The sequence below is a fragment of the Fusarium proliferatum genome, assembly GCF_900067095.1.
Source record: "Fusarium proliferatum ET1 genome assembly, contig: FPRO_scaffold008, whole genome shotgun sequence".
NCBI classification, from domain to species: Eukaryota; Fungi; Ascomycota; class Sordariomycetes; order Hypocreales; family Nectriaceae; genus Fusarium; species Fusarium proliferatum.
In genome coordinates, this window is record NW_022194797.1 from 1,781,637 (window position 1) to 1,808,217 (window position 26,581).

The 26,581-nt window shown below is 47.7% G+C and overlaps 13 protein-coding genes across 13 annotated transcripts; 9 read left to right on the forward strand and 4 right to left on the reverse strand.

Annotated features, from left to right (window-relative positions):
• Positions 1 to 1,464: 1,464 nt before the first annotated feature.
• On the forward strand, positions 1,465 to 3,136 carry FPRO_14388 (putative maltose permease; the record flags this gene model as incomplete). Its single annotated transcript, XM_031219407.1, has 2 exons — positions 1,465 to 1,694; positions 1,747 to 3,136. The coding sequence occupies 2 exons, from the start codon at positions 1,465 to 1,467 to the stop codon at positions 3,134 to 3,136; spliced, it is 1,620 nt and encodes a 539-aa protein (XP_031085169.1).
• Positions 3,137 to 3,805: 669 nt separating this feature from the next.
• Positions 3,806 to 5,606, forward strand: FPRO_14389 (uncharacterized protein; the record flags this gene model as incomplete). Its single annotated transcript, XM_031219408.1, has 2 exons — positions 3,806 to 3,947; positions 4,000 to 5,606. 2 exons carry the CDS (start codon positions 3,806 to 3,808, stop codon positions 5,604 to 5,606), a joined length of 1,749 nt encoding a protein of 582 aa, XP_031085170.1.
• Positions 5,607 to 6,273: 667 nt separating this feature from the next.
• On the forward strand, positions 6,274 to 7,351 carry FPRO_14390 (uncharacterized protein; the record flags this gene model as incomplete). Its single annotated transcript, XM_031219409.1, has 4 exons — positions 6,274 to 6,378; positions 6,435 to 6,661; positions 6,708 to 7,054; positions 7,104 to 7,351. The coding sequence occupies 4 exons, from the start codon at positions 6,274 to 6,276 to the stop codon at positions 7,349 to 7,351; spliced, it is 927 nt and encodes a 308-aa protein (XP_031085171.1).
• Positions 7,352 to 8,320: 969 nt separating this feature from the next.
• On the forward strand, positions 8,321 to 9,645 carry FPRO_14391 (uncharacterized protein; the record flags this gene model as incomplete). Its single annotated transcript, XM_031219410.1, has 5 exons — positions 8,321 to 8,485; positions 8,534 to 8,570; positions 8,627 to 8,694; positions 8,741 to 9,114; positions 9,165 to 9,645. The coding sequence occupies 5 exons, from the start codon at positions 8,321 to 8,323 to the stop codon at positions 9,643 to 9,645; spliced, it is 1,125 nt and encodes a 374-aa protein (XP_031085172.1).
• Positions 9,646 to 11,109: 1,464 nt separating this feature from the next.
• On the forward strand, positions 11,110 to 11,871 carry FPRO_14392 (uncharacterized protein; the record flags this gene model as incomplete). Its single annotated transcript, XM_031219411.1, has 1 exon — positions 11,110 to 11,871. The coding sequence occupies one exon, from the start codon at positions 11,110 to 11,112 to the stop codon at positions 11,869 to 11,871; it is 762 nt and encodes a 253-aa protein (XP_031085173.1).
• Positions 11,872 to 12,063: 192 nt separating this feature from the next.
• Positions 12,064 to 13,282, forward strand: FPRO_14393 (uncharacterized protein; the record flags this gene model as incomplete). Its single annotated transcript, XM_031219412.1, has 3 exons — positions 12,064 to 12,221; positions 12,284 to 12,543; positions 12,873 to 13,282. The coding sequence occupies 3 exons, from the start codon at positions 12,064 to 12,066 to the stop codon at positions 13,280 to 13,282; spliced, it is 828 nt and encodes a 275-aa protein (XP_031085174.1).
• A 56-nt stretch (positions 13,283 to 13,338) lies between these two features.
• On the reverse strand, positions 13,339 to 14,232 carry FPRO_14394 (uncharacterized protein; the record flags this gene model as incomplete). Its single annotated transcript, XM_031219413.1, has 1 exon — positions 13,339 to 14,232. The coding sequence occupies one exon, from the start codon at positions 14,230 to 14,232 to the stop codon at positions 13,339 to 13,341; it is 894 nt and encodes a 297-aa protein (XP_031085175.1).
• Positions 14,233 to 15,593: 1,361 nt separating this feature from the next.
• On the reverse strand, positions 15,594 to 17,659 carry FPRO_14395 (uncharacterized protein; the record flags this gene model as incomplete). Its single annotated transcript, XM_031219415.1, has 8 exons — positions 15,594 to 15,837; positions 15,892 to 15,955; positions 16,008 to 16,378; positions 16,429 to 16,794; positions 16,845 to 17,051; positions 17,099 to 17,222; positions 17,273 to 17,406; positions 17,460 to 17,659. 8 exons carry the CDS (start codon positions 17,657 to 17,659, stop codon positions 15,594 to 15,596), a joined length of 1,710 nt encoding a protein of 569 aa, XP_031085176.1.
• Positions 17,660 to 18,171: 512 nt separating this feature from the next.
• Positions 18,172 to 19,005, forward strand: FPRO_14396 (uncharacterized protein; the record flags this gene model as incomplete). Its single annotated transcript, XM_031219416.1, has 1 exon — positions 18,172 to 19,005. One exon carries the CDS (start codon positions 18,172 to 18,174, stop codon positions 19,003 to 19,005), a length of 834 nt encoding a protein of 277 aa, XP_031085177.1.
• Positions 19,006 to 19,121: 116 nt separating this feature from the next.
• On the reverse strand, positions 19,122 to 21,462 carry FPRO_14397 (uncharacterized protein; the record flags this gene model as incomplete). The annotated part of the gene is made up of 4 exons (XM_031219417.1): positions 19,122 to 20,363; positions 20,416 to 20,886; positions 20,945 to 21,256; positions 21,304 to 21,462. 4 exons carry the CDS (start codon positions 21,460 to 21,462, stop codon positions 19,122 to 19,124), a joined length of 2,184 nt encoding a protein of 727 aa, XP_031085178.1.
• Positions 21,463 to 22,067: 605 nt separating this feature from the next.
• FPRO_14398 (uncharacterized protein) lies at positions 22,068 to 23,153 on the forward strand (the record flags this gene model as incomplete). Its single annotated transcript, XM_031219418.1, has 1 exon — positions 22,068 to 23,153. The coding sequence occupies one exon, from the start codon at positions 22,068 to 22,070 to the stop codon at positions 23,151 to 23,153; it is 1,086 nt and encodes a 361-aa protein (XP_031085179.1).
• A 101-nt stretch (positions 23,154 to 23,254) lies between these two features.
• FPRO_14399 (uncharacterized protein) lies at positions 23,255 to 25,485 on the reverse strand (the record flags this gene model as incomplete). Its single annotated transcript, XM_031219419.1, has 5 exons — positions 23,255 to 23,599; positions 23,656 to 24,569; positions 24,639 to 25,084; positions 25,141 to 25,208; positions 25,255 to 25,485. The coding sequence occupies 5 exons, from the start codon at positions 25,483 to 25,485 to the stop codon at positions 23,255 to 23,257; spliced, it is 2,004 nt and encodes a 667-aa protein (XP_031085180.1).
• A 272-nt stretch (positions 25,486 to 25,757) lies between these two features.
• FPRO_14400 (uncharacterized protein) lies at positions 25,758 to 26,508 on the forward strand (the record flags this gene model as incomplete). The annotated part of the gene is made up of 3 exons (XM_031219420.1): positions 25,758 to 25,954; positions 26,002 to 26,144; positions 26,216 to 26,508. The coding sequence occupies 3 exons, from the start codon at positions 25,758 to 25,760 to the stop codon at positions 26,506 to 26,508; spliced, it is 633 nt and encodes a 210-aa protein (XP_031085181.1).
• Between the last annotated feature and the right edge of the window lie 73 nt (positions 26,509 to 26,581).

The following is a 26,581-nucleotide window of genomic DNA, read 5'->3' on the forward strand; positions in this document are numbered from 1 at the left end:
ATTGCTGTTAACGTTACGTATACTTTTGCAGACGGCTGTGAAGCCAACCAATTGTTCGCAGCACAGATGACAGCTGTGCCTTAGCAGAATATAGAATTCAGACCAATTCCGATGCTGTGCATACTATAACAAATCTCGTCAATATCCCGCATTGATACAAGGCACGAATGTGTACTCCAAAAGCATCGAGAAGGCATATATGATATTCACTACTGGTTACCGATTCGAAAAGCACTGCCTGGAATGAGAGATCCAAGTTCGTCGATTCTTTTGTTTTACGTTGGTAGCCTACGTTTCCCGTTTCTAGAATCAGCTTCGATGACCAACAGTAGCTGTCTAACAATTTGTGTTCTTAACGTGTGAGTTGTGAAAGAAAAGTTATCGTCCGAATGTTTAACACCTTTATTTCTGTGTCTCGAGATGTTGCTCTGAGGTCTTTGGGGAAAGACTACAGTATGATAAGAGAGATAAGATAACACCGCCTTATCTCTGATAAGATAAGCGCTTATCAAAGGGCAATATCCTGAGATACCATTACTGGCTTCACTTACCCTAGGCCTGGGATTTTAATTACTTAGCCTTTTGTTATTCTCTTCTTCTAATTGGGAAAGCCAAGAGTATCCTATTGCTCCCGGAAGATAGCAAACATCTCTCATGTGGATAAAAAAGAATTCGCGCAATTGGATACCTTATTTGCTTATATGTCACTTGTGTTATACAAGACATCTGGGAATTATTCCGGACTGACTCTATGATCAGTCAAGAATTTCTCGTCCTTTGAATCGATTTTGAGCTCGTATATGGCCTCCAGTGAGGTATAGGGCAATCATCCACAAGCTCTATTACTCTCGGCTCAGGGTACTATTACTGCAAATAACACGGCACTTCTGAACTGGTTATGTGCAACACTCTGGACTTCTCCACGAAGCCCAGACCCCCAATGCAGTTAAACCTGGCACCTCGGTCCGACAGTTTGAGGAACCACAGAAGTCCATGAATGACTCTGGCCAAGATCCCGTCGGACCGACGAGCTCGACCCCGTTAGTTTCGCCCCCCAGCCCCAGATTCTCTTCTCCTTAACCCCAGCTTTTGCTTTGGCCTGCATCGCCATCTCCATCCCCAGACCCATCAAGCCCCCCTTAAAAGCATATCTCGGGACGCGCGACACGAGATTCTGCCTTCCCCGGACCGACGAACGAGCCAGATCTCGAGTTTATGGGATGACGATTCGCGCCTAAAGACCTCATGAGCTGACCTCGACCCACTGGTCACGGATTTGGACTCCCAAAACCCCGAGAACTGACTGAGATTTCCCGTAAGCCACTGCCACTTGGAGAATAACACCATATCCGAGCTTAACTGTCCATTGAAGAGGCACCGTTAGTGTCTCGAACTTTAACCTCAAACATGAGCCAAGGCGACAACGCGTCCCTGGACACCGTGTCACCATCCAATACCATCACAATGGCTTCTAAGCCGTCATCAAAGGTCAAGCATATTCCCGCTGATGAGCCGAAGAGGCAAGCCCACAATGCAGAAGCCAGCGCCGCCACGGCGCTAGAGCACGAGCTTACCTTTCGCGACGCCGTGCGTCTCTACCCCAAGGCCATTGGCTTCTCACTGCTGTTCTCCATGGCGATTATTATGGAAGGCTACGACATGGCTCTCATTGGCTCGTTTTACGGATATGAATCGTACGTTATTCCCTGTTCCTACGGCAAGTAAGCACGCTAATTCGCCTTTTAGGTTCCGCAACAAGTATGGCAACCAACCAGATCCCGATGGCGGCATGGTTATCTCTGCGGATTGGCAGACGTACATCCAGGTCGGCGGCATGTGCGGGCAGATCTTCGGGCTATATCTCAATGGATGGGTCTCTGATGCTATTGGATATAAGAAGACTATGATACTGGCGCAGATTATCATGGTCGCTTTCACGTTTATCGTGTTCTTCGCGAAGAATATCGAGATGATCCTTGCAGGTCAGATTCTGATGGGCATTCCATGGGGTGTCTTTCAGACCTTGACGTTGGCATATGCATCTGATATCGCTCCCGTGGTTCTCAGGCCTTATCTCACGGCATATGTGAATCTCTGCTGGGTTATCGGGCAGTTGATATCAGCGGGGGTCCTTCGTGGACTTCTCAATCTAGATAATGAGTGGTCATATCGCGTTCCATTTGCGTTGCAATGGATGTGGCCACCGTTCATCATCCTCGGCACGATTTTTGCGCCAGAATCGCCTTGGTGGTTGGTTCGCATGGGCCGCCACGAAGATGCAAAGAAGGCTATCCTAGGCCTCGTCACGCCTCAGCTGGACATTAAGTTCGATGCCGACGCGCAAGTCTCAATGATTCACGAGACGAATGAGCTTGAAAAAGCTACGTCTGCGGGCACTAACTATTGGCACTGCTTCATGAGAGCTGACTTGAGACGGACTGAGATTGCGTCCATAACATACGTCGCGCAAGCCATGTGCGGCAGCGTTCTTATGGGATATTCAGTCCAATTTTATGAGCGCGCAGGCCTCTCGTCAAACAGCGCGTTTACACTTAACATTGTACAGTACTCTGTAGGCGCAATCGGCGTCATCCTTTCTTGGTTCCTCATGGCGAGATATGGACGTCGCGCGCTATACATCGCCGGCACAACCTCGCTCTTTATAATCCTTATAGTAGTCGGTGGCCTTGGATTCGCACCTCAAAGCAAAACAGGCCCTTCATGGGCGATCGGCAGCCTTCTCATCTTTTATACCTTTGTCTACGATCTAGCAGTTGGACCAGTCTGCTACACCATTGTTGCAGAGATTCCATCGACACGATTGAAAGCGAAAACGATCGTATTGGCGCGCAACTTTAATAATATGGCAGGGCTGGTAAATAATACGCTGATGCCAAGAATGCTTGGTGTACATGCATGGAACTGGGGTGCGAAAACAGGTCTTTTCTGGGCGGCGTTTTGCTTTCTCATCATGGTATGGGCATATTTCCGTCTTCCGGAACCAAAAGGCAGGACTTATGGAGAATTGGATGTTTTGTTTGAGCATAGAGTCAGCGCACGTAAATTTGCCAAAGCGCGGGTGGATCAATTTGGAGACAGCACGGGTGCTGTCGAGGTTGATACGCATTCTAGATAACTAACGGTTGTACTGGGTAAACTATGGGTATATAAGGGACACGGATTTTAGATTGGCGTTAACATGTAATCAATTTGCATATTTTGCTCACAGTTGCTTCATTCGCGGCCGAATCACAGCTGCAGGCGAAATAATTAGCCAAGACATTGTCACCCTGCAGTCGCATCTGCAGTGAAGCAGCTGACGATCTGTTCCTCTGGAAGGGGAAATAATCGGGTACTTCCCAAATGCGTAGTAGATAGCAATGGAAGTTAATCATGAGGCGCGGGGAGCGCTCAAACCTCGGATTTGATCTCGGACCGTCATGATTGCAACGGATATCCTAGCGTTAACTCTAGATAGACACGCCTTTTCTCTTGGCTCTTTGACGATCTACCACGATCTCCACCCAAAAATCCCTTCTCGTCGGCTGATTAGCTGCAGCTGCAGTCTTGTCGGTCCGACGACATCGGCAAACCGAAGCGGCTGGGGCGTAATCTGGGGGTCTAGAGAGGTCGGCTGAATTACCTACTTATTAGGCAAAACCCGGGCTCGACCATTTATCGTTGCTTCATTTTTCTTCCATTTTTATATCTTTTGACATTCCTTCGACGTTTAATGACTGCGTTTGAGAAGTATAAAGTGACGGCGGAGGCGAAAACGTACTTGGGCACTCCGAAACGAACTACAATGACGGTCAAGAACACAACACCCCGCCCTCGATGGCATCCTTCGCCGACATACCACCTCAAAGCACCTCGGGGTTGGATCAATGATCCGTGCGCACCCGGATATGACCCCTCAACAGGCACATACCACCTATCTTATCAGTGTCAGTACACCCATTCAATCTCGGCCAACTCTTATGCTGACTTTGCCACCAGGGAACCCCAAATCCTGCGATTGGGGTGACATCACTTGGGGTCATTACACAAGCAGAGACGGTCTCACATGGAAGCAAAACACACAAAATCCAGTCCTAGAACCCTCTGAGCCTTACGATGACAAGGGCATCTTCACTGGCTGTCTTCATCCTACAGGTCTTCAAGGAGAAGAAGGCCAACTCACCGTCATCTACTCATCCATCACAAATCTTCCCATCCACTGGACTTTGCCGTACACTCGAAATTGTGCTGGACTGTCAGTAGCAACATCGACAGACGGTGGTAAGACATGGCAGAAGAGTGAACAGAACCCGATCTTGGAGGGCGAACCCGACGATCTCACCGTCACAGGTTTCAGAGACCCATTCCTGGCGGAATGGCCGGCTTTGGATGAAATGAGAGGCGAGGCAAGCCTGTATGGCTTTGTTTCTGGAGGTATTGTCGACGGCGGACCTACAGTATTTCTATACGCGATTTCACCGACCGACCTGACACAGTGGACATACCTCGGCCCTTTGATCGATTTGCCCACAGGATACAGCCCCTCCAGTCAATGGGGCGGCGACTTTGGTGTCAATTGGGAGTGCGTTAACTTCATGACCCTTCACAACGAGTCCGAGGAGCGGCCTTTCTTGCTTATGGGAACTGAAGGAGGGGTTAAACCTGGTGCTAAGGAGGGCAGTGATCAGTGGTCGCTTTGGATGGCTGGGTCTCTTGAGCAGACCGAAAAAGGACCCAGGATAAAGCCCGAGTACAATGGAATCCTCGACCACGGATGTTTATACGCACCCAACTCTTACGAGCACCCTATCACCAAGAACAGGATCGTCTGGGGATGGTTGAAGGAGGACGAGCTTACCTTGGCTCGACGCGAATCAAAGGGTTGGACCGGATACTTCTCTATTCCTCGCGAGCTATTTTTATTCACGGTCGAAAACGTAACGAGGACTCTAACTTCATCATTGGCAGATGTTGGTTGCATCAAGGCTACTGAGAATGGGCGTGGATCAAACACAGTTCAGACTTTGGGAATCCGGCCACTGCCAGATCTGCAAGGACTCAGGCGAGACAAGCCCGGCTACTGGAATAACATTGACACGGGCGCCAATCTTGGAAAGCTAGTAGATACATGTACTGGAAGCTGGGAATTGGAAGCTACAATCAAGGTCTCACCAAACGACCAAGGCCTTGGATTCTGGATTCGACACAATGAAGACTTGTCTGAAGGAACAGCCATTCACTTCTCCCCCCAAAGCGAGAAGATCACCGTCGATCGAAGCAAATCCAACCACGAAGCCGATATCGAAAAGAATACTGTTTCAGGACCTTTCACTCTCTTCTACTCTGACAGAAACGGCTCAGAGGAGTTGGAGAAGCTGCACCTGAGAATCTTCTGTGATGGCGATGTTCTCGAGGTCTTTGCCAATGATCGATTTGCTTTATCAACTATGATTTATGCGGATACCAGAGATTGCACAGGCTTGAGCTGGTTTGTTGAGGGACAGGGAGCGAGCGAGACTGTTTTCGAATCAGTGAAGCTATGGGAGAACATGAAGGAGGTTGTTGAGGTTGATGAACCTGTTGTTTATGAGCGAAGTCAGTTGTGATGAACAGCTACTGACATACCGGCGCATGGAGTTGTCATTATCGGGTTTATGATAGTCGAAAAGCCATAAATTGAACCTCTTTCCATCGAATATCTTCCTTGTTTTTCTCACTACACATACCGAGCATTTAGGGTTTGCGACTGCCCCCCTTGCTTCTCACCCATGAATTATTTGATGGCGCTGCTCTTTGTAATGAGGCCTAAGAAAACATCATCAGATTGTGACATAAGGCGTCCAAAAAGAAAAAAAGACAAAGAAAAAGGTTTCCTAACCTTCTACTAAATTACCTAAGTCTTTTTGTCATTTTTGGATCAAGTTCCCAGGTTTTCTTTTCCTCCCTAAGTGAGAATGCTATGTCAAAAGATGGGGATGCTACGTTTGGTGGCGGTCAGCAGTCTTTAGACCTGAGGTGGCGAGGTTGAGGTTACTACCGTGATGGGTAATACACCCCGCAATGCTGCCCTCACGATTGGCAAAACTTCCGTATTTGTCAATCGTCAAAGCCTGCTTACTTTACCCCTCTATAAAAACAGGCTTATCATGCAAAAAGTCAGCTGGTTTCCGAGCGTGAGAGATTCTTCATTCAGAACTCTCCTTGCCTGCAAGATCATTCATTACTTTCCATTACAGACTTGCCCAGGTCTCTACCGAACCGTGACATATTAACATGAAAGTTGTTGCAGTCGCTGGGGGAACTGGAAGCGTGGGTAGCACCATCGTTGATGGTCTCGTAGAGTATGGGAAGCATAAAGTGTATGCTCTGTCCAGAAAAGTAAGCAAATCTCTTGAGATTGGTCTACTTGGTGGCTTGATATTGACCAGCAATAGGAACGACCGCCTCAGGGCGCTGTGAATTACCTAAAAGTGGATTATAATGATCCTCATGCTATCACGAAAGCCCTAGAGGCTGCAGGAGTCAACATTCTCATTTGCGCTATTAGTGTCGTATCACCAGAGGCAAACCAGGCACAGAAGAATCTAATCCAGGCCGCTGAACGGTCTTCAACCACCGAGCGCTTCGTCATTAGTAGTTTCGATATGCTACATGTTAAAGAGTAAGTAACAATGGGACTATTCGAGCGTGGCTGACCATCGGTATAGGGATATCGAACTCTCACCATTGACCAGATACACCTTTGAGGCGATAAGTGAGCTGGAAAAGACCAACCTCATCTATACACGCATCGCTAATGGGTGGTTTCTTGACTACTACGGAATGCCTCACTGGAAGTGTAATCTCGAGCCATGGATCAACATCATCAACATGAAAAGCAAATGGGCCGTCATTCCAGCTGATGGAAATATCCAGGCCAGCTTCCTCACATCTCAGGATATGTCTCGATTCGTTGCGCGCTTGATGGATCTTGAGAAGTGGGATGCCATCAGCGCCATTCAGGCCAACACCTTGACATTCAACGAATTGGTAGCGGCTGCGGAGAAGGCCAGAGGTAAGAGCATGTCCATCGTTATCAGCTACCAGTTACTAATCATGAATAGGCACCAAATTTGACGTTGCGGTTGATAGCCTGGAGAAGTTGAATTCTGGTAAGATTTCATTCTTTCCTGATTATCCTTCGATTGGCCACGGTGAAGGCGATGAGGCATTCTTCGCTATGATTCATTATCAAGCTGGCATTGGCCGGTATCTCGTGCCTCGAGATCTCCCCCCACTGGACGACAAGTTTCCGGACTTGAAGGTTACAACGCCTTTGGAGGTCATGGAGAGTGCCTGGAAAGGGAAATGATGCTGTTCAGTATTGGGTTGTCGGTATATTGGTTCCGAACTCTCAGAGCTTCCCCAAATCCGTGTAAAGTCTTCCCAGCTCCAAAGAACCAGTAAATAAATAGTAAACATCAGCATTCTGTGAGATGTATCGATCTTTGATCTGCTAGTGCTCGCTGCGATATTTCCATCGGCTTTTGAGGCTAGTCTTGGTCACCTTAGATTGTCCTCGGGTCATTTCATCATGTCAAGAACCGTTCCGCAATCACTACTGGTATTGGCATACCAAGCAGAGATACTACAGCTGGCCCCCAGAACTACTGAAACAAGCAGCAATGCCAAAGTTGGGCAGTCCCTTGCATTATAAAGTAGCTCAACACACGGCCTTTCTCCTGAACTACTGAACTTTCTCCCCCTCCCTGTTCTTTCATTCACGGCGCCCAACTGCTGTAGCTTATAACAGCTCCTTTGGGTTAAGGAAAAGCCAAGTCTGGGGTTTCACCCTAAGTCCGCAAGCCTCGAGCCCGCGGATTTCTTCCCCGTACTAGCGTCTGTGCGCATTAATCGTCCATTACTGACTCAGTGACTCGAAATCCAGTCACTCGGAACAGGCCCATAATTGAAATTGTGAGACGAACCCGCTCTCCATCTTGATTCGCCGCTTGTAAACCTAACAGCCACTTGCTCCCTGGCTAACGAACCTTATCACTCTCCTCCCAAAGCCACATGGCTGTTTTCGGCTACCGATTGCTCTAGCTGACGGCAGCATGTTCCGATCGCTCATAACTTGGGACGAAATGGCGTCAAGTAAGCAGCCCACAATTTCATGGTTTGATCTGGATCGATTCTCGACTCTTTAGTCCTTTAGCCACTTTCTCGCGTCGGTTGTGTCTTCTACAGACTTAAATCTCTGCCAAGCCGCTGTTCTACAGTTTGGTGAGTGCTCCATCTTGTGCTTGTAATCACTCCTTCGTACAAGACGTCTTTGGCCATGGCTTCTTCAGATTATGCGTCCGAGTCTAGAGGTGCGGTCGCTATAGCTGTTATGGCGACCCTGTCATCGGTCTCTCTTATCGTGGTATCCCTGCGAGTTTACGCCCGGGCCATCATGCTGAGAAACTTTGGCGTCGATGACGCATGTGCAATCCTTGCTTGCGTGAGTGTCACATTCAATCTTGAAAAGTCTCCTTGCTAATAACAATAGTTGTTGACGATCGCTGATGCTACTATCATAGCAACTAGTAAAAGAGCCCTATCAAAATAAAATTTTCGTCTATAGTTTACTAACATACCACAGACGTTAGAAATGGCCTTGGCTCTCATATATCTACACTTTCCGGCGAACAGATTAGTAATTTCTTGAGGGTAGGTTTGACTTGTACCCTGTTAGCAACCTAACTAAACCAACCAGATGTTTTACTACTCAACCGTCGTCTACAACCTCGCCCTAGCAGTCATCAAGACAATCTTTCTCCTCCAGTACTACCGAGCTATCCCTGTACGCCAGTATAAGAAGACATACATCGCCTCTGTAATCCTCGTCACCTGCTGGAGTCTTTCTCAAATCTTTCTCAACGTTTTTATGTGCGTGCCTATCGCATCTTTCTGGGATGTCACGATCAAGGGCAGCTGTATTCTCAACAAATCTTCATTCTATGTCGGCGCAGCGGGCAATATTTTGACCGATATCTTAATCATGGTCCTTCCGATTCCCGTTCTTCGCAGTCTGAAGCTCGGTCGGCGACAAAAGTGGATTCTTATGTCCGTCTTTTGCCTCGGTATATTGTGAGTTTCCTCTAGATGTGAGCTTTTCATGTGCAGCTAACACGAAATAGCACGTGCCTTATCTCACTCGTTCGTATCAAGTTCCTCAACATTGGCACGGATATCACATGGCATAATGTCGAATCAGCGTCTTGGTCAGTCAGCGAGTTGTGCTGTGGTATCATCTGCGCTTGTGTTCCAACTCTCCGGCCTCTGTTATCAGGCCATGACCGCGGTTCTAGCCATAACCAATCCGAATATGCGAGACATGAGAACTCGAGGACCACTGGCACTGCTCGCCAAACAGGTACCTCTCGGAGCCATGAAATGCATGATCTGCCCAGGACGCTTCATTCGTCTGAGAGTAAGGATCAGCTACGTCCCTTGGAGTCAACAATTGTAGTGCGTACCGATGTCGACCAAAAGAGAAGCCGGCCGCAGCCAGGACATGGTCCAGGAACACACCGTGTGGTGATACAAGGAAAGGACAAACAGAGACATAGTTTATCCAGCGACTCTGAGGATCCATTTTCTATGCACCAGGTAGTTTAGGATAATATTAAAAAAAACTATTTAATATAGTATTAATGTTTTATAAAGGCTACAACGTCTCTTTAAGTATAAACTCGTTATGTCGTTCTATCTTGATCACCCACTGGCTGCACAAGGTCAACCCAGTTAGTCTGCTTTGGGCATGAATTCCAACGCTCAGCCTCCACAAAACGGTGTCTCAGGTTATTTCACAGCCCAACCCGGTCGTAATGCAACCGCCTTACCACAGCATTCTAAGATACAAATCTCATCAAGGTTATAAAAGCAAACGATCGCATCACAGCTTCCGTCGTCAAGTCTCAACTTTCAATATCGTAATAATGAGCCTTTACCATCCTCTTCAGATAAAAAGCACTCTGAAATCAGAGTTTGCATACTGCTACCAAAGAGCCATGGCACTAGGGTCAACTGCAAGCTGGAAACTCTTCACCTTCTGGAAGACAAGATCAACTACGAAGCCCTTTCCTACGCTTGGGGTAGCTCCGAGAATAAGGCGACGATAAGAATAAACGAAACGACGCTACAAGTTACCAAAAACTTGAAAGAAGCCCTGACTTATCTGAGACACGAGTCAAAGCCGCGTTGTCTTTGGATTGACGCCATTTGCATAAATCAATCCGATGTAGATGAGCGAAATTCGCAAGTTAGTTTGATGGGTTACATCTATTCCTCTGCCTCGTGTGTCATTTCATGGCTTGGACTTATGGATGGTCCCATTGACTACGTTGAACAAATGAAAAAGGCAAGGTCATTGATCGAATTGGTCGGGTCATGCTCGACAGACGAACTATTCACACTCTTATTGGACAGCCCGAGAAAAGAGCACCTTGAAGAAGTATTCGAAGATGGTCTCTATTCTCTTCAACTTGTCATTGGCGAGCGAAAGTACCGTCCGCCTTATTGGCGAAGAGCTTGGATTATCCGGGAAGTCAGCTTGGCCCGAGTTTGGAAATTACAATCGGGTGCGCTTTGCATTTCAGAAGGGGATATCGAAGCTGTCATGGAAATACTTCAAGACCCCAGGATAAAGATTGTCATGAAGAAGAAGTATCAAGCACGGAGACTTCGAGCTATGATAGGCCTGAATTCCTTCTTGTCTGTATTAGTGTATCGCGGCATTCTCTGTTTCCCCGAGATGTCGCCTTCAGAGTTGGCAATAAGTTCTCCCAACTGGGCAACGTTAGCTTTGCGAACTCCTAGGTCTCGAGACTCTTCGCCTCTACTTAGCCTCTTGAGACATAGCTGGTCGAGACTATGCACAGATCCGAGGGACAAAGTGTTTTTCATCTTGGCGGCCTCTGACATGAAAGACAGCCGTTCCGAACGACTCAAAATCGATTAGATGAGATCGACCTCTAGAGTCTACACAGACGCAGTCAAAGAAATTATCGAGACTAGTTCTTCTCTCGAAGTCCTTTCCTATGTCAGTGCGGCAGACAGAACTGGCTCGTGGGATCTACCATCATGGGTTCCGAATTGGGGGATGTACAAACACCTATCATAGCGGATCGACCAATCTCTTATGACCAGCAACGAGCCATGGGTACCTCAGTAGCTCGAGCCAGCTTTCAACAAAGTTGCGGAAAAGAGATACTACTTGCTTCGGGGATTTGTTTTGGTACAGTAGTAGCATTGAGAGACCCGTTGATCAATATCGACGCCGAGCGGATGGGAGACGAAGCCCAAACTGCGAACCTCGAATACCTAAGCTTATACCACCAACTTCCCCCAGTTTTCAAGGAACTGTCAGTATTAGCACTGCCGAATCGGCTTTCGTGTGAACCGTTTCGCCGGACATGCTCTCTTGGTCTTCTTAGTCACAAAGTCGATGATTCATTTCCAGAACTTTTCAATGGACTGCCACTGGAATCTTCAGACAATGAACAAGCCCCAAGTCAAACTGATGAGATCTCCATGAAGGGGTTCGGTTACAGATATAGAACTATGGCATCAGCATTGGTGGATCGCTCAATGTTCGTGGTCAAGCCAGCCAACTTGGGCAAAGTACAGCTCAACTATGAGATCGGAATAGGCGAGGCCAAAGTGATCCAAGAATCTGATCTTGTGTGCCTCCTTGGAGGCTGTGGCACGCCACTAATTCTGCTGCCAATAGGTTCGCAACGCGTGGTGGTGTGTGCTGCATATGTTGATTCCCTGATGACTGGACTTGGATTGTCCTGCATGAGAGAGGGGCTGTTTGAGGCTCAGGAGTTCCAACTCGTCTAGGCTATTCTTCAACTCGGAGCCCACATAAAGACTCATTTCTCAGTTCAACTCCATGTTTCATTAAAACTTCTATTTAACTTCTCAAGAAGTAGCTCAGCAACCTTCTTCCCTTGGCAAATCAAGTCTATCTACCTCTCGATGGTTAGTAATAACGCCAATGTCTCAATAATGCGCTAACAGCCATAGTTCATAATGAGTATAAAAAGGAAGAAGGTCATAATACCGCAGTCAAGGTCGACCGAGAGAAACCTAAACACGGGTCAGGCGGCAAACCAACAACCTGAACCTGAAGAAGAAACTACTCAGGGAGAAGAAACAACTACTCAGGATGAAGAAGATACATCGAAAAGGTGACCAAAGAAACCGAAAGACAAGTGATCTTCTTTGAATCGTTAGTTATACCCGTAAATAGCTATCTTGAGAATTTAACACTGGTGATGGAAAACAGACTTGCAAAATCTAAAATATGTGCCAGGACGTCTAGCACGGCGCTTAACAGTACCAACGTATCTGTCAACTGTAGAGGAATATTCTTTATTTTTGTTACGGACTTTGTGAGACTGAAAAGACTTTTGATGCATGTCAGCTTATGTGGCTTAATCCATTGGACCATGCCCTACGATTTATTTTCATCCCACCATTTTCAACCAATAGATGTCCCTGATGATATCTGTAAGGTGGTACAATGTTTGTAATTTCATGCGTTCACGGCGTTGTGATCCTTTTCCAGGCTAATCGCAACAGGTCTCATCTCTTCTCCAGTTTCAGCCCCCATCACATGAATGCTTTATGCCGGTTCTCTGGTGAATTCTCTGAATTCTCATCATACCTATACATTAGCCTTCTTGTCCCGACGTTCGAGACGCACCCGGCAATTTGTTCACATAATAATGGACTCGGATATTCTTGCTGTCCTCTTCCCATTGGAACCAAACGCAGCAAGAGCCTTTCGACTCCCTGAAAATGCGCCATTTCATCACGAACCAAGTACTCCGATGTAGTCGATGACAGGTCTGATGTGTGGTCAACGGGCATTATTATGCTTGAGAAGATGTACGGGCTTGATAAAAGAAAGTACCCCAAGCCCAAATGCGACTCTGAAAGGGACGAATGGTATGCAAACTGGCAGAAAGAAGTGAGACGGACGGTTGAAAGCATTAACAGTGAGTCTGAGCTAGGAGGTTTGATGAGGGTAATTCTGGAGGAAATCTTTGTGGATTTTGATAAGAGGGTTGATGCTAAGCGTTGCCTGGGGACATGTTCGCGAATCAAGCTCTGGGGGGAGGGGCATTCAATTCCTATGCGTTGGTGGAAGTCTTGGGTGAAATGGGTGGATGGAGTACCAGAAATGCGACAAAAAGATAGTCCGGGGGAAAGGGCAAGAAAACGAAATGCAACAAACACGGGCTAGCCTGTGTATCTAATATTTGAATCAATATTATTATAAGGTATATATTCTTATCTTCCTCAATTCTTAGGAACAATCTTACAGTTACATGGCTTTCCAAACTCACACGTTGGAACCTCCGGCCAGACTATTATCGGTTCCGCCATTACACTCGACAGATCGAGTGATATATCAATTTTTTCCCGTCTTCCAAGCGTCGGGTTTGACATAGTTCTTCGCACTCGTCCTCGTCCGGAAAGGGTTTTGGGCAGTTCGGGTGACAGTATGGCTGGCGGAACATTCAATTGCGAATCCATCCCACTGCTATGAGGAACTACCGTTCTTGATCTCGTGTCTGGCTTTTGTTGTTTACTACTTGAAGTCTCTGCCTCTGTGCCGGAAACATTCTGCGATGTATCCGGCGTAGGCGGCCGGTCTTGCTTGTCTTTGACGGTCGCCTCAAAATGTTTCTGAGCGATCAAACAGGTTTCCTCTGCTGCTTTGGCACTTCTCTTACTCGCATTGGCCGCCACCTCACCCGCAATAGCGCTTCTTTTGCTTGCCTTGGCCGTTTGTCGCGTCGCCAACGCCGTCACCCCGTTGGTGATAGCCGCTACTGCTCCGAATATCCAAGCTGCTGTTGTATTTGAAACCTCAACAGGTGAATTGACTTTTGCTTGAACATTCGAGGCCATTTTGATGGCTCTTGCGGGAGCAGTCAAAGCGGAGGACGAAGAAAAGCCTGTATTTGGCGAAGTGGTGGCTGATGGGTTTTTGGTTATAGACTCCTGGCGCAGATCTAGCTGTAGCTCAGCTCTTGATGCCTTGTGGCCCTGTCTAGCTTCACCAGGAAGAATTTCCATTTCATCTTGGTTGCTTCCTTTACCGCGACCGTAGCGCGGTGGTTGAGATATCTCTAGGATTTGTTGAATCACAGTGGTGCCGGGATCTGCGCCACTTCTCGTTATTGTCATTCCCTCTACCGATTTCTTTGCTACATTCTTCAATTTTTCCCATCTCATCGAGTCATCCTGCAGTCTTCTCCCATAGCCTAAGAAATTAAGTTAGATGTTGCGATAAAACAACCATCAATCACCATAGGAACGGGAACTTTACCAAAGTTAACTTGCTCTGGGATCTAATGAAACATCCTCGTATACACCTTCCTGTTTTTATATCCTGCATAATTTGAGAGGCTACAGTCAGTAACATACTTACGGAATGGCCGTAGCATATATTTAGGGACGTCCATATTTCAACATACCTCGCAGTAGCCAAGTCTCACAGAGGGGTTACCCCCGAAGTAGTGGCATATGTCTTTAGTAATGGTTTCTCGCTCAATACCGCAGTCTGGCAGAAAAGAATCATTCCCATCGTTCCTACAGGAACCTTCGCCATCATCGTCAGCACAACTGTCCGGCGATCTTGACCTTTTTCCTCCAACATCTCGAGAGCCACTGTAACATAGTTCGTCGTCGTGAGCTGATGCGTCCTTCAACAGGGAACTGATAGAGTGACTGATGTCTGTGGATATCAGAACCAGATCTTCTATCATATAAGGATTTTCGTCGCAGCCCTCAATATCGATGGCATTTTCGCAGCTGGAAAGCTGGTTCGAAGAATTCCTTTCTTTTTTTATAGCATAGAGTGCGTATCTGAGGAGCCCGACCAAGTCACGAAGGTTGTCTTCCCGATTCTGTGATATGTAACTCGGAATCGTTGTTGAGCTCGTTTCTGAAAAGCGGTGATCAGGGGTGCCATGTCAACTTCTGAATCGCACTTGCTCGTTCCTGATGTGATGCTCAAACGGTGAGAACAACCCAACACGTCTCGATAAGGCGTCTATAACATTACCAAAAGCGATAAAACATTCTATGACGTTGTCAGCGACGATGTCTGTCATTTTGCGGTTCTTCTGGAAGCAGCAAATGGTGAATGAAGTCCTAGGAGATAATTAGGGCGGGGCAGTCAGACGTAGGCTGTCAGCTGGCGTTGCTTCGGTAATGCCTGAAATGGGCATAATCAAATATGCATTTACGAGATAAAGCTGATTAGTACATGTAATTGCCAAGGCCTGAGTGTAGGGGGGTGCACAAACACGCGTTGCACCTCTCCTTTACTCTTCCACCCAGTGTCTATCTCTTTTTCCATGTTCTTGCAGTGCTGCCGACCGAGCTTTAAGCAAGCAAGAATATCATAGTATTAGGTACTTCTATATATTAATGTAAGGTTCGTACATCTTCACGACCCAAGATACAATCTATTGGTAAAATCATTGTGTAAACTACGTGTCTATGAAAAGATCCCGCTACGAGAGATGGAAGCTTCTGGCAGTCTACTTTGCGATACGTGGATGACTCTCCAACAAGAATAGAGAAGCGATCAAACCGGCAGCAGACATGGCTGTCATAAAGATATTCTGCAGATTATAGCCCTCGGCAAATACTTTTCTCACAGCCAGCTGCTGGGACCGTTCTAGATCATTTATTGCGGATACGGAGTCAAGGATAGCCGCTGCCTGCTCCGAAGAGACAAGATCGCCCAGCTTCGGTTTGAGATGATTGTTGAGAAGCGTAGCGCTACGAGCCTGTCAGTAATTCATGTTTAGCAAAGACGTGACGCGTGGAAATTACCAAATTGCGAGTGAGACTGTGCCACCAAGTACACGGATCTGCGTCAGTGCACCCATCATAACAGCTTTATATACTTAGTTAGCACTGCCAAGTCTCACAGGAAAAAGGCCACCTACGCAGATTTGCTTCAGAAACCACCACCCTAGCAAAGGTTAAGACGGTAGCCAGACTCATACCGAACCCAACTCCCATCAGCACCTCATATCCGTACTGAGCATCTGGCATGTGAGTTGCATCTGTAGACAGTGAGCATGTCAAGCCAACACCTAAAACTTGTAGCACCGCGGCGATTATTATCAGATATGCGGGCGGCACCTTGGCGTTTCCAGTCAAGTAACCCGACAGGACAGTTGCGGCAGGAGAAGTCAGCATCATAGGTAGTAGGATGATGCCAGCGCGAGACGGTGACATTCCGTAAACTGCTTGCGCTCTTTGCGGAATGTTGACGACCATCGAGACGAAAGGGAAGCCAACGAAGCAGGTAGTTCTGTGCGATCAGTCAGTGCGTGGGGAGAGGTCGAAGGGTGCATGACTTACAGTAGCATGGCGCTTGAGATCCTATTCTTGCAAATACTCGGCGGAAACACGGGCTCTTGCTTGCCTGGCGACTTTTCAACGTAGACTTCCCAGACCCCAAAGGCGATGAAGAGTACAACTGCCAGAACCAATGTGGCTATCACAATCGCATTACTCCATGAGTATCGAGTACCTCCCTCCTCAAGTGCGAACACGAGGAGAACAGAGGCTGCAAGGAGAAGAATTATACCGAGGACATCAATGCGGACCCAGTTCGAGCGTCGGACCTTTGCCCGCAGTACTTTCAGAAGTGAGAGATTAGATGACTCTTCGGAAGCCGGCAGAAAGAGGCAAACCATGACAAAGGCGATGGCTCCCCCAGGAAGACTAAGATCTTGTGTCAGCTGTTACGATTGAGCGTAGAGGCCGAGTCATACTTGAGAAGAAAGACCCAGCGCCAGGTTGAGTGCTGGCTGATGACACCACCAAGAATAGGACCCAGAACGCTTGCGGTGATGAAGACTGTTGACATGACGCCCATGTACTTTGCGTATTTGCTGATAGGTACCAAGCTTGGAGCGATCGCTAGGATCATGGCGTAGATACCGGATGCGCCAATGCCTTGGAACGCTCGAAGAATGATGCTGGAGGCTGTTAGCAAGGCGTCTGACTGGACGTTCATATTGCCTACAGGTCAACGACATTGTTTGCGGCACCACAAAGACCAGAAAACAAAGTGAAAATGAGTAGCGCAAGCAAAAGCATTGTCTTCTTCCCGAAAACATCGCTAAGCTTGGCGTAGATAGTCAAGAAACCTACAGCCGTCAGCAAAATGTTTTCCATGGGAAAGAGGCAATGTGCTCACCAGTGTATGTCAACAAATATGATGTGACGATCCAATCGCGAAGAATGAATCCATTGAGGGCATTTGTGATGGAGACCAAGGATGTGCTGACGATGGTGGTCTCGAGCGTTGATAAGAAGAGACTGATCCAGAGTCTAGTACGATAAGCTTCAAATCGCATGAATATCAGTTTTCGTAATTTACTTACGCTGCGCTCAAAGAATGAAGCTTCCAACCCGTCAGATATTTCTTATCGTCGTTGTTTTCCTCCGGATCTGCTTCAGGGGAGGCCGCCGCATTGTGGAGAATTGGCGTCGATCCTTTGTTTTGCAGCGTTGTTTCAGTGGGTTTAGGCGCTGGAGCCATCTCGTAGCCTGGTTCTTGACTGCGACTTGTACGACGCTGCATTGTCAAAAAGACACAGTGAGTAATTGCATTGCAAAAATAAACAAGTTAAACAGAGAATGGAAATAGTTTCTTTGGGCGGTGCGAAGATGGATCGGATGATCTTAATTAGCTGAAAGCTGGTAAACGCGAAGACGCGCAAGCGACCCTCCATAAATCCTTCAAGATATGATATGCTGCTGGCAGTGCTGAGGCCACAGTGTCTAAATGAGTTACCATCGGCCAACCCCCTGTAGTTTCAGATCATGGACCAACATTCGTCCTCCCGCGGTTATAATTAGAGTCAACAGTTTATTATCTTTGGTACCTGCAGATTCATTCTCATCCAGGGTCGTTTTGCGCTAGTTATGCCCAGGCAAACTTGTCTAGGTCAGAGTAAGCGTGATGCCATGTTCGGATAAATCTTAGCCGACTCATTTCAGTGGCGCAGCTCAACTGAAGTCCTAGCAACCGCCGTGATCTGGCAGAATAACACTCTGCAGATAATCTGCTCTTCATAGTTCATCTTTGCAACCATGTCGCAAGCATCTCAACCCCTCCAAGACCTTTTCTTCAGGTCGTACAATGACACGTCGTCAACGACAATCGTTCTGCTCCATGGCCTCTTCAGCTGCAACCTCGAATGGGAGCACGTTATTCCCCACCTCAGCGATTATCATCTCCTGGTCCCAGATCTCCCAAAACACTCCCAGTCGAGAGACATAGGGCCATGGTCAATTGAATTCGCCGCGGACTCGGTCGCGCATCTTATCCGAAAGCATGCCCACGATGGACAAGCGCACGTTATTGGCCTTTCACTGGGCGGCTTCACCACGATGGAATTAATCCGCCGACATCCAGACCTCGTTAAATCGGCTTTCGTCACTGGCTCAACACCGTTCCGGTCATGGCAAGTCTGGGCAGCAGAAAGACCCAGCCTCCTACACTACGGTCTCAAACTCGTTCTCAACAGCGGCTTTTATACTCTCAGCGTGTGGATGAAGGGTCTCAAGGATCATACCCAGCTAAAGAACGAAATCGCTGCCAATAATGATTGGAGCTTGGTCAATGACGCTTACGCCAGGCTTGCTAAGTGGCAGCACGAAGATGTTAAGGCAGTTGCTGAGAAGGACAAGCGGATATTGGCCGCCGCTGGAGATCAAGGTGATGACTTTGATGGTGCGAAGGAAATGGCTCTGACGTTTCGCAATGAAGGGCGCGGGGATGGGAAAAAGAGTACCGCCGTTCTTATCAAGGGGGCTATTCATGCCTGGAATTTACAATTTCCAGAATTGTTTGCCGAGGGTATCATAGCTTGGGTTGAGGACAAGCCTCTTCCTCAAGATTTTGTGAACTTGATTGACAGGTGAAGTATGAAGGCGCTCGAGTTTCTAGTAATCGGATAACAGATAAATATTATTCATTGTTAAGCTCATAACTCCCAAATACCCATAGTCTTGCCGCGCATTGCCCAAAAATGCAAACCCTACCATGTCGTACTATTGAAGAAGCCAAAGATCGGAAGAACTGGCGTCTGCGTATCCATACTGTCCATGGTTGGAATATTGCCAGCCATGGACCAGTCCCCAGCCATAGTCGGGCTTTGAAACATATCCGTTGAAGCACTCCCGTTTGCGCCCATCTGTATCTGATCCATACCTCCTAGGCCACCGCCATTCGTGGGTTGGAAGGGCAACTCTCTAGGGCTCATCCATGACAACCCAGTCTGCGAGATAGCAATCCGAAGCTTCTGCACACATTCAGGAACCTCGAAGGGAGCCCCAAGCTGCTCGAGAGCCCTTTGTCTTGGTTCCCAAGCTTTGAGCAGCAATCTTGCGAGCTGAAAGTTCTTAAGCTGGGATAGATTCCAAAGCTCCTCATGATCGCGATAAAACCTATGGAAGAGGCTCCATGTCCGCTCCGTAAAAGGCCCAACCGGTGAGCGATGGACCAATTGACCCGCGAGAAAGATGAGTGAATCGAAGTGAAAGTGCGACTTTGATGAGTACGCAAAGGGGCCGTTCGCTATGAGATCATGAAGCGCAAATTCATTCTCATTGTGTGCAAGCCAGATTCGAAAGAAGTTATCGTGAGAATTCATTACTTCAGTCCCCCATTCTGGTGTTTCGTCCATCGGTGTCGCCATTGTTCTGACTTCCTTCAGAATATGAGGCCTCAACGCCAGTGCGAAGACATGAAGCGGACCTCCTGTCGGATCACAGTACTGCTTCTCAACTTCACTCATCTTCTTGTCGAACTCATCAGCGAGTTGTTCCAACTTTCCAAGCGACTCATGATAGAGATCATAGTCGGGCGTTCCAGGCTCCACGTCTTGACCTCCTAGCAGAAGGTGTTCGAAATCGGTCATATGATGATCTTTGACAAAGTGAACGATCTCATAGAGAATCAGAGCAAAGGCCATTTCTGTGGTCCCTTGCTTGCTCTGGATCACCTTGGATTCTGGCGAGAATTCTGTGTCGTTGATATTATGTGGGAGCTTGGTGTCGCAACCCAGCGGTAACAGGGTTGGGTTCATTCCAGACGTTGCGGCGTACATGCAGTCCAGTATGACGATCCGCCACCAAACTCGGCGACGCATCTCTGTGTCGAAAGGCGTCAGGCCGAGTGTTTCTCCATCGCGGTGGACGCCCATCTTGTGAGCAATGCGAATGACTACGCCGCTGAGTACCCATACGGCGTCATGATTACTGCGGCCTTCCAAGGCGATCTAAAAAGCGATTAGCTCTGGGCTACACCTCGTTAAGCTTCTGATGTCTAACCAAGTATAGTACGAGAGCCTGTAGAACAACCATATCATAGTTCCTAAGGAAGTTGACCTTGTTCAGGGCCATTTTCAGGCCTTGTGTGAATATCTGCAAAGCTTCATCCTTGTGCAAGCCCAACATCGTCATTGCTTCCTCGCCTGTCAAAGTGACTGCAGAAACAAGATAGATGGCATATAAAAGTGCTCGGTTCTTGTGCGATATTTCGGAGTGGTTTGTCATTGCGCCGATTACCAAGTGCTCTGTAGTTGGAGTATGGATCATTTTGGTTATAGGATTGACTCTCTCGAGAAACACCTGCCATAAACGAAGGATCTGAAAAGGCAAAGGAGCTTGATCATTGATACTCAGAGCGGAAGTCCTGGCTAATAGAAGGTCATCGTCTTCGTGGGGCGCGGGTGAATCCGTGGGATGGCAGTTCTCCTCATCTGACGTGTCCTCATCAAGAATATGACGCATTTCTGAGATCTGTGCATTGGATGTTAGTCAAGGACTGGGAAATCGGACATTAGACGGGATCTCGAACATTCTCATGTATTCTCCCCCAAATGTAGCTATCCAGGAATTTGTACCCGCCATTCCGAACTACCAATTTGCCAGGGCCAGTGGGCGTCTGAGCGCCGTGTCCGTTAGATTGAGCCGGCGAAGATCTGGCAGATAATTCCATCGGATCATGGGGAGTCAATCCATTTGTGTCAGAACTTTGCTTGGGCGAGTCTTGGGAAGTGTACTGCTCCAGAAGAGCCTCAAGATTCTTGATCCTCTCTTGCAGTAGCGCATTTGGCGCTCTTCTCTTGCGCGCTGGAGCAGGCGTTGATGGCACGCAAGGTACATTGGCCTGGGCGTGTTAGCTTCAATGCGATCCTCCAAAGCCTAAGAACCTACCTTTATGCAGTTGTTGCAAGGAAACACGCGATTGCATTTCACCTTGCGATGCTGACAGTGGTTGCACGCCAAGACCCGAGGCGTTTTGGGCGCTGGCGCGGAGGCATCGGAATGATAAGGCGAGTCTTGAAGCTGCTGGAAATCCGAGCCACCATTCATGATTATCGACTAATATTCTTCAATACTCAAACAATCTCGGTGTGTGAAGTTTATCAGAGCATGTGTCGAAGCATTGTAAGAGTTGGAAATCTCCAGGTGTCGGTATTTCCGTGACGTGATAAACTCGGTATCTCGGGCTCTTATACGACCCCGGTCACGGCATTATCGAGGTTTCAATCCACGAGCCAATCAGCTACATCTCGGCGATTTCCACATGGTTTTGACAGATTCCGAATTGTTATGCAAACGGGTCATTCGGAATCACCTTTCATTACGACGATGCGATAATTTCGTGTCTTTGGTGTTCTGCAGGGAAGCAAAGAGCAGATGGCCGACAGACTCACCTCAGGTAATCCACTAATGCACCCTTCCGCCCTTATTCCCTTAGACTCGCCGACAATTGCCAGATTGAGGTAATACTGCAAATGCTGTGCCGCCAAATGGCTTCACCAATGTCAATTTTCAGGTTACGGACTTCTCACCGTCATCGCCATGATGTCACGTACTCACAGCTATAAGATAGTCATGGTTTCGCTCTCAAACGCTCAGCTTTTCTGCAAATATTTTTTTCGTTTCTAGTAAGGTCCAGCATCAACACAGTCGTCATGTCTGCTCCATTTGGTCTCGCTGTAGTGGGGACGAACTGGATCACCAACTCTTTTGTGCAATCATGCCATGAGAGCAAACTATTTACCCTCACTGCTGTTTATTCAAGGAAACTTGATACAGCAAAAAATTTCATCTCCGAAACGCCCTCAATCAAAGATGTTTCTGCAGTGGAAGCTTACGATAATTTGGACATCATGCTGTCCAAAGGTTCCAACATCGATGTTGTCTACATTGCGTCGCCCAACTCGTTGCATTATGAACAGGGCACCAAAGCGCTGAATGCTGGCAGACATGTTATCATGGAAAAGCCCTTCGCGTCTAACATGAAGGAGCTCGAGACTCTATACGGACTCGCCGACTCCAAAGGTCTCTTCATTCTGGAAGCTTATCGCCACATTCAGGAGCCCAACTTCAAGACACTTCAGAGACTACTTGATGATGAGAAGACTAGGGCGGAGAAGTTTGGGAAGGTCTATGGGGCAAGCCTCTCTATGGCAGTGTATTCGCCATTATTTGGAGACAGCACAGAAGGCAATGTTCCAAATGTTGCGTCTCCCAAGTTCAGTGGGGGATGTTTATGGGATATGGGTTGCTATCCTGTCACATTCGCGGTCCGACTATTTGGCAAGCCCTCATCTCAGATATACTTCCCAGTCATTCTTGAAACAGGTGTTGATGGCGGTGGTCTCATCGTGTTCCATTACACGCCTGAGTCTTCAAAGCACCAGCAGAGCTTTACATTATCGGCTCGCACGAGCAAGATCTATGACTCACATGCACCAACCGAGATCTACTGTGAGAAGGGAACCATCAAGATCTTTGGTGGTCAGGCTTCGAACGTCACAGACATTTGCACTATGGAGTTCGTCCCAAGAGGATCAGAAGAGTCTGAGGAGCTTGGGGATACCAGCCCTGAGTATACAGATATGTTGAACCTGACTTGGGAGGCCAAGGAGCTTGGACGTATTATCAAGGAAAGTGATCGGGAGGCTGAAGCTGACTTGAGGGCACTCAGTCGAAGCGTTCTCACCGTGATGGAGGATATGAGGAAAAAGAACGGCATTGTGTTTGGTAGTGAATGATGATTATTGTCATCATTGAGGCCTAACTAGAACGCTGTGAGATAATTAGGTCGCTACGTATAAAGAAAATCACGACTTCCTTTTTTCCATCTTCAGCGATATCAATCTGCCTTTTCCGGAGCTGCCCAATTTTGCACCATATTCGGAATTTCGTCGCCAAGAGTCATATCGCCATCAACAAACGAAATACTAAAGACATCAACGCCTTCTGCAAATCCGCCAAAGCCACTGAAGTCAAACATATCCTTTGATAATGCCCAATCGGCTTCAACTGAAGTTTGGCCTGCCAGTGTCGGACTTCCAGGTCTCGTTGGAGTTGATAAAGACGTGTAGTCGACACTTTGCCATAGGGCTTTGACGTCTCCGGGAGTTCGCTCGACGTTTGAGGGGGAAAGCTCTTGTCCGCGAGTCTCGCACTGGCTATGGAATCTTTCCAGTCGTTTGACCTATGAGGCTAAGAATTAGAATTCATTTTTGAAGTTAAAAAGCAGTATAGGCTTACCATTAGAGCGGCGTGGTTCCAGTAGCATGACAGGTCTTGTAATGATTCCATAGCCGCACGGTAGTGTCTCTGACTCTCCTTTCGGATATGGTCCCTCTCATCATTCAAAGACAAAGCATGAATTGTACCAGCAACCATGATACAATATCCATAAATAGAGGTGAGTATAGGCACGTTCTGGCTCTTCATATCTAGTAGATCCGTGATGCTCTTCGCATGCGTCCTACACTTTTCCCAGGCCGTCTTCATGAACACTGACGGGGCCTTTTGTTTACCGGACTGAAGCCGTTGTTGAATCAAGAATGGGTGATGAAGTAGACAGTGGGACAAGTGGAACATAGCCTTGGCGAAGATGAAGGAGCTCGCGAGTAGTTGATCAACGACGCCATCCACCGTGCATTGTTGCTTAAGACTTTCTATCGGGTCTTCATTCATTCCAAAGTAGTGTTCTGCTTGGAGCAATGCCGATGATAGAGTAGCGTAAGGCGCTGTTGAAGACCAGGGAAGTCCCATCTGTGATGTTTGTGTATCATGTAAAACGTAATGCGAGACCCGGCCAAGGATAGATGCCATCACATTGATTAGGCCAAGTGCACAGCATCCGTCGATAGCTTCTTGTTCCACACAATCGCCCGTCAGTTCGTCGAGAAAGGGTGTCTTTTCTTCGCGGCCTTCCTTGAACGCATCCTCAGAGCATGGTAAAGACACCCTGCATTCTTCGTCCCGGATGGCGGAAAATCGTCCACGAGAGAGGCTGATGAGTTTGTCTTGGAGATATAGCGACCAGAAAGTTCTTTTTCTTTCCTCACGCTCAGCTAGTGGAAGTGATGGGTCGGGTTCCAGGTGAAACTTATTATTCTGGGCAAGACGAATAGCAAAACCCTGCTTCATATGGGCCTGGCTACAGAGACCAGCTAGCCGATTCGATTTGTTAGTGACTTTTCCAAAGTATGAACAGTTTTATTCATGATCGTCTGACTCACCTGGAACCTCAGTGCTAACTATCAATATAATTGTTTGGATAACTGTCAAAATCTTTTCGGGTGGCGCATTACCAGTCCAAGGAAGTTCTATAGTCTCCCAAGCCTTGGCAGCGTAGCTAGATGCATCGTCGGAACAGTTGACTTGAGTGACTGGTAGAGATGAGTATCGTCTTGCGGCAGACAAGAATCCCCAGAGAAGATAGGTCGGCAGCGTGTCATCAGCCAGGCGTTGCCGAAAGGTTGGTTCATGAAAGAGGGAGTAAGGTTGGCTGTGACAGTAGCGGAAGTAGACATCGGCAGCAAAGAGAAGGGAGCTTGGTTGGGGACGTTCATTGGCATGAGATTGTATCGTTGACGGGGTTTGAAGAAGAACGGGGGCCGGGGTGTTGGCTTGGTAGTGTGTACGTTTGTTTGGCGGTTGCTGATTTGTGACCAGCGGCAGCAGTCTATGTCTTGATCAGAATGTAATCACCAATGTGTACAAGAGATTAATGACTCTGACCTTTCGACTGTCGCTTGTAGCGTTGATATTTGATCTTCTAAAGACGCAAACCTTGACGTGATGTTATCCTACCCAAGGTCAGCATCACCATCCCAACAACAGTGGGCCACATACCATGATAGCCTCAGGCACGTCCCCCAAAGCAGGTTGAACAGCCAGATTCGTCCTTCTAAGACTCCTCCCATCCTCCGCATAAACACAAGGCTGGCCAAGCCGATTGCAAAACTGGCATATTGGTTTCTCACCCGTGCAGCGAACCTTCTTCTTCCTGCAATTGAGGCAGGCTTGGCGAATTCTCTTACGACGGCTCTCAGGCCCGTCAGAGTCGTCGTGGGAGTCCGACATTATGACGAGTATTATGGGCTGGAGGGTTTGCTGATTCGACAAGGGAGATGCAGGATGGATTAAGGGACGGCTCGAGGTGCGGTTTGCGGGGATGCGGGCGGCGCGGCTATACACGGTTGTGTAATGCCGTGATGCGGTCCGATACCCGCCACCTCTTACAGATCTGCCAAACTTTGAGTTTCTTTATATTTGAGATATCGCAGTGAGTGTCATATATGTAACGAGCTACTATTTTAACGATTTAAAGCTTTTATACACTGTTCGTGGTCATCATGTCAGATATCCCAGCAGCAACAGAAGCTCAGCAATATACCCGACATACAAATGGCCGCCAAAAGCGCAGAGCTCGCAGAGCTTGCCTAACGTGCAGATCTCGAAAGGTCCGATGCGATGTTATGCAGAAGTCACCTTGCAGTAACTGTCAATGGAGCTCGTGCGAGTGTGTAGTGATAGGGCCGCGTCGGTCACCGTGAGTCAACTTCAAGAGTCTCCCAACGGTATCACTGACAAACATAGCTGCAAGAAGAACAAAGGAGACAATAAAGCTTCCAAGCAACCCAAAAAGGAAGAAGTCTCCGCTGAGGCCGCGCGCGATAATTCTAGCTATCCATACTCTCCAACGTCATCTGATATCGAGGTCAAGCACGAAGAGTCAAGAGGTAAGTCAAGTTTCCCATAAGCCGCTGTTCTCTGACATCATTGTAAGGCTCTTACTAACAGGCGAAATAAGACTTCGAGACATCATATCCTCCTATGGACTATATTCTTTCACCTTTGACGCCTATTTCGCAGCTTGAAGACGAGTACTGTTTCGGCTCGCAATATGCTAGCAGCCATGCAGATCAGACTTCCAGCAATTCCTGGAATCGCCCAACCGCCACTTCCCAGTCACCTCCCGCGTCTTCTGAAACGTCAAAAGAACAAGAGTCAGACCCCATCTTATATTTTGTGGGTGATGGGATAAGTGACGATCTCATAGGCAGTCTGTTGGCACTTCCATTTGACCATTTGAGACACATTTGACGGTCTTGGAGAAATCAGTAAACACGGACCGAAGCCCGAGATGAGACCGGGAGTAATGAATACGCCCAACAAA